Below are 20,006 nucleotides of genomic sequence, written 5' to 3'. Positions count from 1 at the left end.
CGTCTCATCAAACTCAACTGTGCTGAGGTTTTTCTCCGAAGCCATTCTAATTGCGGGATTTCTTAGTTTAGAAACATCAACACTTTTTGGAACCCTAACCCCTGTCATTCAGATTTTTCTACGAATGCAGAGCTTAAATTTTCCACGTACCAAATTGTGATCAGTTTCACAGTCAGCACATTGCACATGTCTTTCATGTCACTTTTACGTGTGAGTATGAAGTCGATCATATGACCATGCTTTGATCGGGGTGTGTCCATGTGACTTTACACTTATGCTTTTGACGAAAGAATGTATTAGACACAAGATTAATTTCCGAGCAAAGTTGCAGTAAAAGTAAACCATTACTGTTAACTTTGCCGATGCCATAACGGCCAAGTGTGCCCCATATGTCATGGTCCTGACCAACACGTGCATTGAAATCGCCGAGTGCAATCAATTTCTCTTCAATTGGTACAGCTGCAATGGTATTTCGAAGAGTCTCATAAAAGGACATGATGCTTTCTTCTGTGGATTCCATAGTTGGTGCATACACTGACAGAATAGACAAGCATCGACCACACGCCAGAGGAACCTTGAGCTTCATGAGACGATTAGTGATTCCGGTTGGATGTTCAATCTTTTCAACAAGAGTGTGTCTGATGGCAAAGCCAACACCACCTTCCCGCTTCCTGCCCTCCGGGTTACCTTTCCAGAAAAGTGTGTAACTCGACTTCATTTCAGTAATTTGTTCCTCACCTGATAGATGTGTTTCAGACAAAGCTCCTTGTTAGCGAAAATGGGAAAGTGGGCCATATTTACTCTAGCCAAGTTTAATGCAAAAAGAATAAAAATCGAGGTGAATGCATTTCGTGAAAATTTAGATATTTCGTTTTTTAAATTTAACAACGGTTGAAAAACATGTTTTTAGTTAGGTAAGAATATTATAGGTCTGTAGGGTTTCTTCCTTGTATGGGAAAATAATGAAATATAAAGAAAATCACTTATGTAAATCGAATAATCATAGGACAATATGAGTTGTGGCATTTTCTTTTATCGATTTATTTTGCCCTCTTATTGATTAGTCTGTCCTTTTATCGATAATATATTTTTATCGATTAGTTATATCTTCAATTTATATTCTCGATGTGTTCCGTCTTTATACCCACGAGCTTTGTCTTTTTATCGATTAGTCTTGTCAAAGTTCTATAATCGATTAGTCTTGTCCTCGTTCTATTATCGATTAGTCTTGTCCCCCTTCTATTATCGATTAGTCTTGTCCTCCTTCTATTATCGATTAGTCTTGTCATAGTTCTATTATCGATTTGTCTTGTCATAGTGTTATTATCGATTAAATTTGTCATCTTTTATCGTCGATTAGCTTTTGCCATCTCATCGATTAGTTTGGAGTGTGTTTTCTCAACGATTTATTTCTCCCCAGCATCACTGACGGAAAGAAATTAATATACCATTGGGAATTAAATAAAATGATGATTTCGAAAATCTTCAAAAGTTCACAATTTCTACGTTGGAATTCTCAGTTCTAAAAGGATTATCTAAAGAAGGTCATAGGATACATCGGCTTAAACGCCGTGCAAATAACATCTAATGTTAGAATAATAGCCTGAATCATCCCAATACTGTATATTATGAATTCTGCAATAATCCTGAAACATATACACGATGGTCTAACAAAAAAAGCGCCTTATTACTGCTTGTATCTTCAAATTTTCTCAGAGGAGATTTATCTATAATTTGCCACTAAATAGGTGCTGAATAAAGAGAGCTCGTGCCTTTTCATTATGATGAAATCGAACGCATTGTCACTGGAGGGATGCACTTTGTACGTATGAGTGCAATGTAACAGTTTGTGTCCATGTTATCTGATAAGCATTCTCCTCCTATATGAAATCTGTTTGGATTATGTTATTTCGTTCTATAGCATACCATAAAATCCCGTCTTTTTATTAAGAAAACAATGGACATGTTCATGGAGATGAACTGAGCCTGAGCTTAGAAGTGAATATTCTGATTGTTAAGATGCCCACTCAAGTTAGAGTGATACTCGTAACCAACGAAAATCAAATCCAACAAGCTGGAATAATTTTCAATTCTATAACTGAGAACTTTAAACACTGCTTTCATTCATCTTTCTAGCGATTAGTTTGACTCTGTAATATCTGAATCTTGAGTGTAAAGATATATTATTATTATTATTATTATTATTATTATTATTATTATTATGATGATGATGATGATGATGATGATGATGATGATGATGATGATGATGATGATGATGATGATCTCGAAATGCGAGATTCTTGTGAGAGACGGAGCGTTGATTTTCAAGGTGCTACCGTAAAAATCTTAATATTGTCAGCAATAATGGTTGGACGATTTTGACCATTGTAGTTTTTGTAAGCATCTTTCATAATTTCTGTTCCCAGAAATTTGACCAAAGAACGTTAACTTTTTCACATTTAACACATTGCCATTGTGTCAAAAGAGCTACATTTGTAGTGAAACACGTCTCAAACATGTTTATCCAATATTGCGTAGTATAGCGCTCAGTGGAAGCAATATTAGTGTCAGCAACATTGTAAAACACCTGAAAAATATAGGGAAATGTAAAACACATATTGAAATTTAAAAAAAGTAGGAAGATTTTTGAGATCATTTCTATATATTGCTCACAAAGAAAACAGTAATTCAACTCTCAAATTTTTGCATGCATAATCGTCGGGTTTGCCATGAGAGTCCAACAAAAACACTTTCTTGTCTGTAAGAAATAGAATTATGAAAGTGTATCTTGTTGTTCCTTGGCGTTTGTAGGGACACAGCACCGTATGATAATTAATTTTATCATTTATTAAAGGTGTTTTTACGTAAAGAAATATAATAAAAATATAATGCCGCAATAAATAAGAGATAATAAAAAATGAAATTTATCTTTATAAACGTGAGTAAACAAGTTATCTTGAAATAAGTGTAAAGTATACACATATATCAATAAAAAAAATTATTAAAGGGAAGAGACAGTGTCGTTTAATTACACGTGTTTTGGTCCCCACGACAAAAGGAGGGGGGCGGACCTGTAAATTCAACTTCGTCCGTTCGTCCGTTCGTCTGTTCGTCTGCCAGCACTTTTCTCAATAACTACACCTTGGAATATTTTTTTAATTGTGCACAAACATTAAAAATGATATGAGTAAAAATGTAACGAAACGGATTTTCCGGGAAAATTCCGGTTGACCCCCTAGGCCTTTTAGGTTAAAATGGCTAAAATTGACACTTTTGTGCTTATTAAAAAAAAAAATTGATGCCTTAGATTTTTATAAAATTTTCTGAAAAGTTGTAACTAACTGATTTCTATATAATTTTGTTTGTCTATACCTGGCAATAACTCTTGGGTGTGCTCCAGGGGCTCTTTTAGGGCTAATAAAACACTCCATTTTTAAAAAAACTATTTTACCATATTTGTCCAAAATGTTCTGTGTGTGTCTATTTATCAGTTTGGAATGGTGCTGAACTCCAATTTAAATATGTTAAGGCCTTGGCGAATTTTGGGGCTAAATATGTGGGGGGGGGAATGATGGACTTAGCCATTTCTTTTTTTTTTGCATGGTGCGGAACTCAAATTTACATATGTTAAGGCCTGAAACTGCACCGTTTGTTCATTTTCGCCAGGATTTGGCGTACCTGGGGACTTTTGAGCTAAATGAGGAGGGTGTAAATGCTGAACTTAGTCATTTTTTTATGTCTCGCTCACTATGCGCACACGGGGGAATGTATATGCTTCACTTGTTTTTTTTTCCATTCACCTTAGCATCTTTTCTTTGTGAGTATTTCTTGTAATCTTTTTTTCTGTTCTTAATCACATTTTTAACAAAGGTAAGAGAAACTCTATTAAAAAAGAGGCGGACGAGAAAAAACTCTTTAATAGTAGCAGATAGATATTAGTGGCTCCTTGATCCAGTCTGCGATTATAGGGGAACCAGTTGCTGGGGTCAGTAACTAGGTCACATGTATGGAGAAGAGTGGGCAAAGGGTTACCATAAGTATTGTCAGGCGGTTTTGCTTTTGTTAAAACTAACATAATGAATTGTAATCTTTAGAATTTATGCATATATGGTTTCAAGTATTTTAAGTATATATACTTATCTCTGCCTATGCGCAAGTATTTTAGGCGCGTATACGTGTGTAATTTTCTTTATCAGCATGTATATATGTAGATAAATATAGAAACATATCAGCAAGAATATATACCATATATACAACGACGGATACATATAACTCATATAATTGTTTGGCTTTGTACATATGTACGCAAACATATATACATATATATTATGTACACGTATATATACGCAAACATATATACACACATAATACTGTACATGAATATATATATATATATATATATATATATATATACATGTAATGTACAGTATTATGTACTATATATATGTTTGCGTATATATATATATATATATATATATATATATATATATATATATATATATATATATATATATATATATATATATATATATATATATATATATATATATATATATATATATATATATGTAAAACAAACAATTATATGCTTTATATGTATCCGCCGGTGCCTGTACACACGTAGTATGCGTATATATATATATATATATATATATATATATATATATATATATATATATATATATATATATATATATATATATATATATATATATATATATATATATATATATATATATATATAGGCTTGTGCGTGGGTCCGTATTGTAGATGATTGCATTTTTTTTTCATTCCATCTGATGACAAGATAACAGTTTAGAAAAAAAAACAAAATTTTTGTCCGATCGCCCCGACTGGTTTTCTTTCTCGGCCTCTCTGTCTCTCGTCATCAGAACTGAGACCACCACAGATGGTCTAGACATCGAGAAATCCCGACTTGTATATTTATTTACTAGATAATTAGAACATTAATATGCCTTTCATATCTTGTTTTTTTATTCGGTCCGCTGGTGTTTCTTTAGTTTCTTTCTCTTTTTTTTACCTACTTGAGGTAAATTCCCCTTTGAACAAAGATGCGAAACGATAACATTTCAAAAAAAAAAAAAAAAAAAAGAAAAGCGTCCACAATTATTCCCATTCTTATCTCCCCCCCCCCGTTACCGTTTCCTCTTTTCATGTTCGTTCCTAATTTTCCTCTGCTAGTTTATTCAAGTCTTTGATTGGGCTTTCGGGATGACATCAATATTATCAGATGTTTACAAGATAGAGAATATAAAATAAGTCCCAGTATTAAGTCGACTTTGCCGGGTTGTCGACGGTAGATTTTTTAAATACAGACTTGAACATAGCATAACAAAAAAATCTATTCAGACCTCGGAGTTTAATATTGCCAAGTGAAAATGCTCTCCTCTGTCTAATTTGGATACATATCGATCCGACTAATGCAATTTCCTTTTCAAATAACGATACATATACGTGTATACAACTTTTATACACACCCGCATATATATATATATATATATATATATATATATATATATATTATGAATGAATGAATGACAAAAGTTCATATTCCAAAGTTTATGCTGCTGACCAGCTTACGATTTATTCACTTAATTCAGTTGACATTTACAATTCTTCACATTATCTGTTTCGTCGCAAAAAATCAATCACTTAATTATTTTATCGATCAGTGCATCTGTTTTGCCCTGAAATCATCAGAAGAAATAGCATAGTCATATATTCATCATATTGCTCTGTAATTACATCGAGCTTCTTAAATAATGATTGGTATATATCATAAGGAAATAAAGTATATTTTCACAGATATATATATATATATATATATACACATTTTTTTTTTTAATATAATTATCAACTGACACGTTTTTCGTCGTCGACAACTCCCCAGCGTGACTGAATCTAGCGGGATTCGAAATCGGGACCCCATATTATGAAGCCAAAACTCTTACCACTCGTTCACCTCGCTGACTGTTCGGATATATCGCGATTTACGTAGATTTTTTTTGTTTTTGTTTTTGCGATACGTTTTAAATGAATTCAGTTATTTACGAAAGTGCATTTTTACCTAAATGCGAGTTGAGAATAAGTTTCCCTTTATATATATATATATATATATATATATATATATATATATATATATATAGAGAGAGAGAGAGAGAGAGAGACAATTCAGAGAAACAACGTGTCCTTTCTCCCTGTCTCGCACCTAGTCTCTTCGTGGGATTCCTAGGTGTCCAATTCAAATTTTGATGGAAGACTTGGTTTTGAATAGAGGCCAAACAAGTTTCTGATCATTCCAAGTCAAAATTGTTGGAAGGGTCATATTCATATAGATCTTAACCTTATTGGATATACCGGTGCCCCTCCCACTGCTAGTCCTGCCCGCCCAACACTCACATATCCATCATTAACATTAAGGAAAACCAACGGATCGGTCGAGAATTATGTGCTTTTGAAAGAAACATTCCTGTTTGTTTTTTTCGAAATACTTTTTGTATTACTACACATCAACAGATAGAAAATAAATACAGAAAAGATATAAACATTCATATATTTTTCGTATTGATTTTTTATTCCCCCCATATATATATATATATATATATATATATATATATATATATATATATATATATATATATATATGTATGTATGTATGTATTGTTTTTTTTTTCGGAAAAAGGATTCCAGCAGAGTACTCTGTTATAACGAAAACATGCCAAAAATAAGAGGTATTATATATTTTGATTTTCAGAAAATTTGGATAAGTAATCGGTACCGTCGGTTTCAAAGCGTGATAATAAGAGACCGTTTTAGATGCCCAAATCAAGCTCTTCTCAGTCGACAGCTATCTGTTTTATAACCGGCTTTCGAAACATACACATACATTACAGGATCTTGAGCAATACGAAGAAAAAAGAAAAAGAAAAAAGAAGAAATGAGGTAGAAGAATAAGAAGTAGAAGATGATGAAGAATGGTAAAAGAAACAAAATGAAGTAGAAAAAATGAAGAACAAAGAACAGAAAAAGAAACTGAAGTAGAAAATGAAGACAAGAAAAATAAGAAAAAAAAAGACGATGAAGAAAGAAGAAAAAACGATAAATGCAAATCTAAGACGAAGAAAACAAAGATAACATGGAAGAAGAAGAAGAAGAAGAAGAGAAAATACAACAAGAAGAAGAAGAACAACAACAACAAGGAGACGACGACGATCTTTGGAAAGAAGAAGAAGAAGACACTGGATAAGAAGAAAAAACAAAGATAAATAGAATAAGTGAAAAAGAAGCCAAATAAGAATAAAAAAAGAACAAGCCGCGCGTGCGTGACCCCCCTCTTTAGCTGCATATTAGATGACGCCACAAAAAATAGTGAAGAAATGATGAATGCGAGAAGCGTGAAAGACCAACGTTGCCTTCACATTTTCACCAAGTATCAGAAAACTCTAATGGATGGAGCAAAAGTTATGGGGTAAAAAGTGTAATTATTTTGTAATTTTGGGGCATTTATGACCCCTTTTGAGCTACAAGGAACGCCGAATCCAAGTGCAAACGGACAAACGATGCAATTTTACGCCTCAAGACATGTATATCTGAATTAAGCGCCATGGAAAACTACTATATGGGTATACATATCATGTTCTTGATTAATACGAAAAATAGCTCAAAAAAAGCATGTTTTTATAACCCTAAAAGTTCCAGAGGAATGCGAACCAAATTTTGGCCACGGTCAACCATACTGAATTTATATTAAGAACAATAGCCTCCACATTTTGCCTAAGTTTCAGGAAAATCTAATGGGTGGATCAAACGCTATGGGGCAAAGAGCTCCATTTTTGTCAATTTTGGGGCATTTTTGTCCTCTTTTGAGCCTCTAAGGACGCTGAATCCAAGTGTAAATGGATAACGATGCAGTTTTCGGCCTTGACACATGTATATTTGAGTTGACCACCGTGAAAAACCACTATATAGTCGGATATATAAAGTTTTTGTTGAGGAATATAAAAAAGAGTCACAAAAAGAGGCGTTTTTAGCACTGAAAGTCCCCGGGGATGCGAACCAGAAGTTTGACAGGGTCATCCATGCTGAATTTATATTAAAAACAATGGCCTCCCCATTTTGGCCAAGTTTCAGGAAAATCTAATGAATGGATCAAACGCTATGGGACAAAACGTGTCATTTTGGGCCATTTTGGGGTATTTTTAGCTCTTTTCAGCCCCTGGGGGCGCAACAGGATTTTTTTAAAATATTTTTTTTTACTGTACACATCTATTTAATGAAATACAATTTGTGGCAAACTTTCAGGAAAAACTAATGCACGTTTATCTGGCAATAGTACGGACGCAGGGACGCACGGAAGCACGTATGCTACTGAAAATGTAAGTCTATCTCCGATAAATCGAGGGACCAATTCAAAGTTGAAGACGAAAAAGACGTCGAAAATGAAAGACACTATAGAAGAATAAGAAGGTACATAGAATTTAAAACGGGGAAGACGCGTAAAAATAAGATGAAGACAAGGAAGACGGTAAAAAATAAGAGGGAGAAGTCTCGGAAATAAACGAAGGTCTTATTGAAAAAGAAGTAAGAAATGTAAGCGAAGCAAACAGCACAAGTAGCTGGCTGATGGCCAGTTATCAAAACGTGGTTGTTTTCATTGCTATGACGAATGGATAATTAACGGTAATTTGGGTTGTGATATCCTTACATTAACATAGATATTGCAAACGGATTTAATATAATATATAGCCTTTACAATTAGGGAAAACTTGTGAAAATGATAGTTTATTTTGTAGTTAAACTCTTTTGTTTCGGATAACGTGTCTGATACCAGTACTAAGGAAGGCCTCTTCCGTGTTTATAAATAGTATTCTTTTAATCGGAATAAAAACAAATACTTTTAATGCTAAGGGGGTTGTCCGAGTGAAATTCCGTCATTCCGCTGAAATTAGAATTTAAGGAAAAGCATTCTATATTGTCTAGTGTTTAGCGAACGTAATGCATTTAGTAAACAGTGTCTTGAAGTTAAGTATAACGTTAGGTAAAAGAACTGGTGATTTAAAGTTTTGTAGGAGGACATCAATTGATGAGGACAAATTTGTAACTACCATAGTGAGATTACTTTGAGAGAGTGAGCTAAGGAGGATAAAATACGACTTTTATGTAAAGATGAGGAAATGTGCACATTAGTTTACGAAAAACTGCAGTATAAGTTTGGAATAGTGAGTACAAAAGATATGCACAGGAATTGCCGTGGTGGTTTCCTAATGCCTGGAGAATTACAAAAGAAAATACTATCATTAAATATATATATATATATATATATATATATATATATATATATACATATATATTTATATTTATAAATGTATATATATATTTATATTTATATATGTTATATATATATATGTGTGTGTGTGTGTGTGTGTGTGTGTGCCGTGGTGTATATATATATATATAGTTTATATATATATAGTTTAAAAAAATAATAGGCGGAAGTTTCTCGAGAGCTCATTCGGCTATCATCTCGTCAGGAGAAAATCGCGAACAAAATAATATTGTTCTAAAAATAAAGAGTTCTAATGGGGAACTTATTAAATGTGCCAAAAGTACGGGGGCACTAATTAAATTTATTTACGTTTAAAAACGATTAAAATATTTGCACAACGAGGGAGAAAAATTGGGGAGGGGAGTAATAGAATTTCCAAACAGATTCGAAGAAGTATTTACGACTGCTTCAATTCTGTGTCCTTGCGTTTGGTACATACTACGAGACCTGCTTTTCCGTCTTTTCGCAAGGATAGTTTGCCTTACATTCAAAGTAGTAATATTGTATAACAGTTTAGATGCCAGTGCGATGCTGGTTATGTTGGGCGAACATCCTTGCACCTTTTGACTCGTATAAACCAGCATGTTCCATCGAAGATCAAACAAGGGAGGATGGTGTCTGGTGGTCTCCCTCCTTCTGCAGCCTTGGACTCTGCTATTGGCCAGCATTTGGTTGACAACCAGCATTTGGTTCGAGGTGCTACATAGAGTGGACTCCAAAAACCATTTAAAGATTTTGGAAGCCGTCTCTATCGCGGTGCGTCAACCTTCTTTGTGCCGGCAAAAAGAAACATCAAACGCATTGTTTCTCTTTGGGGAACTTTGAATTTTTTCTCCCGCTTTTTTTTTTCTCCCTCGTTGTGACAATATTTTAATCGTTTTTAAACGTAAATAAATTTAATTAGTGTCCCCGTACTTTTGGCACATTTAATAAGTTCCCCATTAGAACTCTTTATTTTTCGACACAATATTATTTAGGTTGCTATCGATTTTCTCCTGACGAGATGATAGCCGAAAGAGCTGTCAAGAAACTTCCGCCTATTATTTTTTTTAAAACTATATATAAATTCTGTACCTCTAAACATTCATATATATATATATATATATGTGTGTGTGTGTGTGTGTGTGTGTGTGTTTGTAGAGAAAGAGAGAGAGGAGAGAATTAGGGAGGGACATACACACACATATATAGTTAGACATATATATAGAGAGCTACATATATACCTCTTTTCATACATACACACCATATATCTCGGTGTATACTCAGCAAATTAACGAAATAGAAACAGGCATGAAAATCGGTTATTCTTACGTGCATTCCGAATTTGTGACCCAACATATCTGAACGAGGAACTCAAATATCACACAGAAAATTTGAAAACACTTACATACTCCATATATTTTTTATTAAATGCAAAGCACCAAGACACACAAATTTATTCCAGGATCAATAAGACAAAAAACATATACACCAGCCATTGTTCTCATAATCAGACACCTTCTTTTACACACTTACACAACTAATCCAATAATTTGTAACACTCTAAATAAACTAGGAATAATACAAACCACATCACAACTATAAAACAAACATAAAACCAAACAAAATATTTCCAAAAGAAACCCATAGCCGGTGTAGTAATATATACTGTCCCATGTCATAATGCCATCGTATATACGTTGGCACAACGTGGACTAGATGAAAAGTTCAATAAAACAGACATAAACTTCATAAAAGACATTTAAATAATAGACATTCCCTGAATTCGTCATTCTTTCATTCATTGAAGTATGATTATTATTTTAACTTCCAACGATCAAAACTCCTAAAATGTATGTCTAATAAATACCTAAGATGACATTGGATCAGCACTGATCGCAAACTCAAACAAAATTAAACAACGCGTAGCTTGCTACAACTTATTGCGTCGAATAAAGAAGCTCATATTAAAAAAAGCAGAATTAAGATTTTAACAAGTTAACTCACTTACACCATAAACATATTACCTTATTATTTAATATATGTAATCAGTCAGTGAATAACAAAACAAAAATCCATTTCATTTCACTTCATTTCAATTACACATCCACATTGGAATTATAACGGCTATATTTATTCTAAAAGGAAGATATATTGCATTATATCGTTTTTTAAATAGGTAAACGGATAAATGAAAATGACACCCACTCCACAACGCCATACATATTTTGAAATGTCAAGGATTTCTTTCGTTCTAAAATAAAACAAATAATTCCTTTTCACAAGCATCATGAGGATGTTTTGGAATAAAGAAGAAACGTTGATGAACATATACCTTGGCTGTTCATTTTTTATCACTTTCTTTCACTCTCTATCTCTCTCTGTATATATATATATATATATATATATATATATATATATATATATATATATATAGTGGACTTATGTTTAAACTATATTACATAAGAAACTGATTAAAGTTTGTATGGCTATAACTGAACGTTTGTAACAGGTGTCAATACTTTCAAATTACAAGCTACAAAACCACAACTCTATTGGCATGTGTAAATAAAATAAAAAATTTCTCGTTTTCTCTTTCCGAAATCATAAAAACAACTCTGGCATTGTTTAGAACAACTCATTGTATTTGTACATTGCATTAGCTTTTTGAACTGTAAAGTATATTCACAAAGAAACATAAACCCTCGAGGAAATTCCATCATTATCTTACTGCAACCTGCATTGCCTGACGTAATAACAATGTCTTGCTTTGCAATATACTTGTCAAATGAGGAATAGTTGAAGTGTGTTGGCAGCAGAATCGGTGTTAATACGCCTTGTTGGGAATCATTGGGAACATTTGACTTCATTTTTTTTTCTCTCAATTTTTTTTTATGTAATGAATAATAGTGTCTCCTCGAGAACATTACTGGAATATTCTCGATACTTCCGTATATTTAATAAAATATCTTCAAGGCTCCCCGTGTGCTGCTAATCCAATCGAAGTAAAGGGTTTTATCTTTTTGTATGTGCGCCTCCACATCTGCGAAAGATACTTTGTCTGATGGTCAGTTGGTCAAGATTATGACAGAGTACCATTTTAATAGACCTTTTCATATTTAATCCTCTTTAATCTCTATTATCGTTATATTTAGACACGACAAATTCCGGCACGACTAATTCCGACAAGGCAAATGGCTTTCTTTTTTTTGCTAAACAATTCTTGTAAAAAGTAAATGTTTTTTTCCAGAGTAAGGGGATTTTTTTCATAAATACAAGACAATCATAAATATAAGATAACAATTGTTCTCTTAAGTTAAAAGAAAGAAAATATTTGTTTAATTTTTTATCGTAAATATTATTCGTTAGTAACATCTTGTTAATAGTAAATACTCCTTACCTAAATCAAAGTGCAAAGTAAATCTATCAAGAAATTATTTAATTTATTCTAATCTCCATCCGCCAAAAAAAACGTCTTACTTTTATATTTTACAAAGATTTTTAGACAAAAAAAACAAAACAAAGATAAAAACAAACAAGACACAAAAAATAAATAAACGAACAAAACACAAAAAAACAACAGCAACATGCCAGCCAATCCAAATTAAAATCAATTGTTTATTGTTCTTTATAAGAGAATGGGCGAATCTTTTGTTGTAAGAATGACGTGGCTAAATACAATGCGTATAAAGATTAAACCTGAACACTATCCTCCGTCCTTTAATTTAGCGTAAATAAATAGTAAACACTTTTAATTTATATTTTCGTCGCGCAACGGTCAGCGTAACACAACGTATTTTCATATGTATCTCATGGGTCTAAGAATGTACGTACTAAATTATCGCTATATACTTCTGATTAACATTTTTTATATTCGGTTAAATATGAATTTAACTTATCTTTTTCATCGTTCTGCAAGCTTAGGTTAGGCTTGAAATAGCATTTTACTCCGCTATGCACGGTTTATTTGGAAATAAGATTTTTTGTGATTTTTTTTTTTTTAGATGACAATTTGTATTTTGTGTCATTTTGATCACTACGTATATTGCCATCATCTTCATACAACGTTTCCGTTTATCTAACCGGCGACATTTACCAGGCGTGTACTCATGTCGAAATACGGAGTCTATACAGACTTTCTCGCGGAACCCTTTACTTAATCCACGAGAGTGGCTTACTCTCATTCCGACAGCCAATATCGTGTACGTTGTAATTGTATTCGTGGTATTACTTGTACTGAGAATTGAACTTTCAACCTTCAGATGATTCCCAATTAGAACTTATTATTACTTAGCACTTACGCTGGTCACCTTGCATTGCATTAAATAATAGTTTCCGGTTGGAATTCCGTAGAGATTCTCGAGTCTGACATAAGCATGCATCCAAAGTATATCGGAAATTACCTGAAAAATATTCTGAATAATTAAAAAATATATAAAAACATTTCTGTGTATGTATCAGTTTTAAGTTTCAATACTCCTTTCTACATTCTTTTAGTTTGCGTATCTCTGACTGTTCATTTCACTTTTCTTGAAAACTATTGAACCGATCTGGCTGAAAATTTTGTACAAACATTTGTTATGATAGGGTGCAGCAAGCAAAGTATTATGGTGTCTGTTCTATGTAAAATTAGAGATTAATAAGGATTAATAGGAATTAATCACTACAATACCGTATTTACTTGATAAATTTGCTCGGAAACATTTTGGTCAACCTGACTAAAATTTTCGTTGACCCTTGTGATAATAAGGTGCAGCCAACTAATCATTATGGTATCTGTTCTATGTTAAGTTAGTGATTAAAAGGTATTAATAGGAACAAATAACTACAATACCGCATTTTCTCAATAAATTTACCTGGAAACTATTAGATCAATATGGTTGAAATTTTCGATGGACCCTTTTCATACTAAGGGGCAGCCCACTAATCATAATGGTATCTGCGCGATGCATATTTAGAGATAAATTACGATTAATAGAGATTAGTATTTCAAATATTAGCGCAAATTTAATTATATGCAACAATTTGAACGAACGTAGTCAGTTTAAGTCGACTTGCCGTCATTTTTCCTCGTTTTTACTTCGATAAAATGTCCAGTTCGTCGATAAACGTATATAATAAATGGACGTATCTCTCTGTTATATCGGCGTTTTCTTTTGTATTTTGTGAAGAAGAATGCATAAAATAGGCCAACAGCTCAGCCAGTCCTTGTTAGAAAGACAATCTACTGTTATATGGCCGGACAACTTAACAGCCGAAAGAGGCATCCAATTAATATAAAGGCCAGAAAAATAAATAAATAAAAATCGCGGACATTCTCCTAGATATCTGTTTGTCTTATTTTCATTATGTACACAACTTGTTAACGCATGCATTGCAATGTTCTAAACAGAAAATGCAGATTACAACTTTATTTTTCATGAGTGATTTCCTCTTCTCGATAGGCAATGTCTTCTATTGATTCATATTAAAAGTATATTGCCATATTGTTACTCTTTCTTTTAGCTTTACAACTTCCGTTTATATGTAGTGTTATTGTGTTAGCTTTTACGTTTTCTTTTCTTCTTTTCTCCGCATTTCCTGAAGTGTTTGCATTTTGTTTCGTCTTGTCCAGAGTGCTGTTAAATATTGAAGACAACAAATCGGAATATCTTCGACTATGATAAATGAGACTCGGCAAAATTATAGATTTTACAAGAGTACTGACTATATTATTCAATTTATTTCAAATTCGCTATTTAACAGTATACAACTACACAACAGAAATAAGTAGACATTCTTAATGTTATTAATTTAAAAAAAACTGCTCCCATAGAGTCCTGATCGACCGAGGCGAGATTATATATTTTATTATACCTCTCTACTTACTCTGGCAAACAGTAAGTTAACAATGGAAAATAGAATCCTGAGGTGTTCTGTAATTTAACCCGAAATAAGTAATTATTTTATATGGCTACGCTAAAACTCTTTAGAATTATAATTCATTTTTGATCTGTGTTATACTTAAAATGATGAAATACCACAGTTTGCATTATAAATTAAATACAAATGTATATTAAATTAGTAAACATATGTATTCAAATTTGTATTGCTGCTTTGTGCGGCTCCGAGTGCCACCTTACAACGAATAAATAAAAAAAACATCAACTATGTACGCATTACTTTGTCGGATACGTATCTACTTCTGTCTGATTGCGTATACGAATGCGTATGTTTATTCAGATTTTTGTAACCACGAATTCTGATACTTCTGTTTATTCAATGTCTCGACTAACGTTGTTTGTGCCATTCTTCATGTGTATGGTTCATTTATGTCCAGCAATATTTTTGATATTAACATTTGCTGATGAATCATTTTATATGTTTATTCACAAATACAAAAATAGGCATTACTTATAAATAGGCCATGTACCCGATGAAGCCATGAGAACTTAGATGGCGAAATATACTATCATTTTTATTAATAATAAAATGGTTGGTTACCTATCATAGGAGGTGAGGTTCGCGTTGGCATCATTTTTCCAACTTAGGATCTTGTTTAAGCATTTGACTTTTATTTGTCTGAATGAGTTAAGATAGTGGTCAATCGTAAGGATTAAACTCTACACATATTAATCACGCCTTCCAAATATGTTGGTTTATTTCGGATCGAGGCGCTCAGACCTAACACTGTCAATTTTCGACTATTTTTTCGCCGGCTGGGAGGTGATGGTGTCTAAGTAGTTAACGACACGGACTGGGTATCAAACAACAAACTCATGAGAACCAATCCTCTGTTTATTTACTTTGGATTTGATAGACTGAGCATATCATTATTGCTATTTCTGTAATTCTTTTGTTTTAATATCTGTGATCCTTAATGCAACTTTAGTTGCAAAACATTTATTGCTTTTTAAGCAATTTAAGCAATTTAAGTAGAGGTTTCTGTACGAAACGGCGACGGAGGTCATCATGGCTGACTGTTCGATTTCTCTAGGGATTTCTTGAGGGGTATGTATCTATCTGTACCGATAGTTTACCAATCAGCTTGGTCAGATGCTAGAGAGAACACATTCTGTTTAAACATAGAGCATAGGGGTAGTTCCGATATGAACATTAGTCAGTCCTCGAAATCAGACACAAAGTATCGGTACACTATTCAATGAGAGAAATATTTGGGGTTTTGTCATACAGCGTTTTATCTTTATAGCGACAACTGAGTGACCAGAAGATTCTAGCGGACAGAGAACTGAGGATGAACACAGTTTAAGGCATATTGTTAAGCAAATGATCTAGAATATATGCCAATTGTCTGTCAACATCGTGTTCCTGAGTAGGTTCGTTAATAATTTGTGTTAGGTCATAAGCAAGGATGAAATCATGATAACATTACTCTTTGTCCTTTGTTTTCTTTTAGACATTCAACATTGTGAGCATTGAACTATCCACAAACTTTAACGTAAACTAAAGAATAGGCAGTAATTGTACGAGCAATTTATTTAGCGATACTCTCAAAATACCTACTGCATCATGTTCGGGACAGTTAACGATAAATATGAATTATGTGATCTAAGCAAGCGCTACTAGAGAGATCATACAGGACTATTTGTGGTCGTTTTTGGAGATATCCATGCCACCAGGGAAGATACCTCTAATGTAGGCAGATATTCCATATTCATTGCGAATTTGAAGGTCGGTTTGCATGTGTAGTTAGAATAGCCTTCGATGGGGAATCGGCTAAGGAAGCAGGTGAGCAAATGTCAGTTTCACACAAGAAAAACAGGTCAGTTTTGGTATCCCGTAATTGAATTACTAACTCCTGGAATGTTAGCACGTAGATCCCTGATGGTAGATAATGAGAACTTGTAGTGGAGTACTATATTGAAAATCTTCTCTTGTTTTGTTTGTTAAAATTTTTCATAGTTTGATTGGGGAGTTTTTGGAAAAGGTCAGCAGAGTTATTCAGAGTATGGCAGCGGGTAATACTCTTCTAGAGCATTGACAAGGAAGACGGTAGAAGTTGCCACTATTATGGCATCACGAAGCCGCATCAGACGCTTTTGCCTGCTCCAGACTTTATTCACCAAATGGCAATCCAGCAACGGGAGTTTGCACCTGCTGATAAGACAGCCTCCATACGAGTTTATCCAAAGTTCATCGCCTTGACGGATCAGATCCGCCCAGGAAAACGGTTACAATCAGCGCCCTTATAACTGACATGGAAACACGAATAGAATGAGAAAGAGAACTTAGTTATCTTTAGCTATTGCCCGCACAAATCTACCGAATATACAACGTTTTCTCCTCCCCCACTTTTGTCGGAAGCGTCGGTCATTCGTTGAAAATGAAGACTGAGAGACAAAACAGGGAAAACGTAAATGCACACACAGTCTCTTTTCTACCCTAAAAAATCTAAGTATTATTCTTAGTTTGAGTTAATAACTGTTATTTTGGAAGTGCTTTTTTAGGGATAGGCCCAATTCCAATGATGCTACGTGGCCTAAGAGCTAAGTTGGCCTAGTTTAGGGGCTCAGAGCTAAATGAGTATTGCTACTGCTATTATTATTATTATTATTATTATTATTATTATTATTATTATTATTATTACTACCATGCTCATATTAGTTCATTCGTACTTAACAAACACGATGTATTATATAATATTATTTATTGCTGGAATTCTTTGAGATGAGTTGGCCGAAACGAGGTGAAACAACAACGACTGTGAAGATATCGATAACAGCCCGCAACTAAATAAATAAATAAGTAAATAAATAAAGACGATGTAATTGGTATGAGATCAATATACCCTGTACATTGATTGGAATTCAAATTTGATTGATAACCCACCACTGTGAATTAGGATGGAGAGACAAGTCAGAAAGTGGCATTGTTGATGTTGACGGTGTTCATGCTTGCCGTTGCTTTTACTGTCGTAAATGAATAGTCTCAAATCTTTCCTGGCTATCCACGACTTATCGAAGGATGATTGTCTCAAGGTGCCATGGTGATGAAATATCGGCATCCGGTGAAACGGCTGGCATTTCTCACGGCTTGCTGGAACTTGGCCAGGAAAAAGAGTAAGAAAACGTTTGCGTAATAAAAACAAGAAAAGCGTTCTCAAATGTAACTAAAAACAATTCGATTATTTTTAATTCTAAAGAATTACTTTTGCATATTCGACAGATTGTTTCCGTAAATTTTATTTAGTAATATAAGGCAGAGTAAGTCTCTGGTTCATCGCTCATGGAGTTCATACATAGGGACTGGTGATTTGTTATCTTCTATTTTGTCGGGTTAATAAACGACCTGATTTACCTACAAATACTGTAAAATTTAACATCGTTATCTCTGGTTAATTGGGTTATGCATGCGGTTTCAAAACGCTTGCGAATTTGAAGTTCTCTTAAAAATTCCATAGTTGGAAAGCTAAGATGACTCGCTTAATGTGCGTCTCACATTAAGACAAAAAAGGTTATGCGTTTTTTTCAGTTGACCGACTCAGATGTCTCCATTAATAACAAAAAAAGCAAACACTTTTACGATGAAACGATCATCATTAGCTCTTGACCTGGATTTCTAATCTTGTGTATTATCACGTAAAATCCAACTAATACAAGATATTATTTTTAAACAGAAAATGTAATGCCGGAATCTAAAAATTCCGATTTTTTTAAATTTTTCAAAAGTTCTTCATGAATTCGGGTGCTTTCTTTAGATTCATTTCACCTCAGTGAATCAAAGGCAAATAAACTTTTCTTGATTTCAAAATGTTCCAATTCTCCAACCAATTCTAAAAACATCGGAAAATATGCAAATTTATAATTTACCTTTAACCTTTATTAATTAGTTACGAGAAGCGTTCGAAAAGTAATGCCTACTATTTAATTCCGCCCGAATGGATCAGAAGCGATTACAGATTGTCCATGCACCCTGGACGCCCATGCGCAGCCATCGTTCATAGTTATTAAAAGTGTATTGGGAAAAGCTGTGAACATAATGCTGAAGCACAAACGGTCGTTCGTTTTATAGTACAACTTCCATCCTCGTAGCTCTTCAACTTTTTGTGTTAAAAATATAAATTGATTTACTTTTAACAGGACCGTCGTATGACAAAACGTGATCCGACGACCACGCACAGCCATCGTTCATCGCTGGCAAAAGTGTATTCAGAATGATGTTTACTATGTAGAAAAATAAATTCTGGAGCACAAAACGTCCCTCACTTTCACCAATCATTAAGTGGTGTCCTGCCTGGTACCGTATAATAGAAAATGCATATATACAGAGAATTCTGAAGCGTGTGTCTGTTTTAATGCTTCTGTTGGTTATGATTAATGAAAATCTCTTTACGGTGGCTTTCACTGCGACTATACGTTTTTTTATTCCAGTCGTGCTCTTTCCAGCAGATGTGATCGAGTATCCCAGATATTTGAATTTATCAATTTGTTAAGCGTATACATTTCGAAATTTTAGTTTGCATGTTGGAGTTTCGATGTTCTTGGATACTGTCGCTCATTTTAATGATACCATTTTCGTCTTTGTATTTTATCAACTTTTTAAGTTTAAAAATAGGATATTTTACTTCTGGGAAGATCCGTGTTGGGATATTAGGATGGATTTATATATGCGTAGAGACAGGAATCACTCTTAAACTAACTAGTCAATCATTATGAATTTTAAAACACGAATTCTCTGCGTA

At 33.5% G+C, this 20,006-nt stretch overlaps 1 protein-coding gene across 1 annotated transcript; it reads right to left on the bottom strand.

Annotated features, from left to right (window-relative positions):
• Positions 1–226: 226 nt before the first annotated feature.
• LOC145284649 (protein CFDP2-like) lies at positions 227–718 on the bottom strand. Its single transcript, XM_080133552.1, has one exon. The coding sequence runs from the start codon at positions 716–718 to the stop codon at positions 227–229; it is 492 nt and encodes a 163-aa protein (XP_079989678.1).
• Between the last annotated feature and the right edge of the window lie 19,288 nt (positions 719–20,006).

The sequence above is a fragment of the Euprymna scolopes genome, chromosome 9, assembly GCF_053919585.1.
Source record: "Euprymna scolopes isolate OS-2025 chromosome 9, ASM5391958v1, whole genome shotgun sequence".
NCBI classification, from domain to species: Eukaryota; Metazoa; Mollusca; class Cephalopoda; order Sepiida; family Sepiolidae; genus Euprymna; species Euprymna scolopes.
The sequence above is the reverse complement of the archived record's forward strand: the minus strand, read 5'-3'. Positions and strand labels throughout refer to the sequence as shown.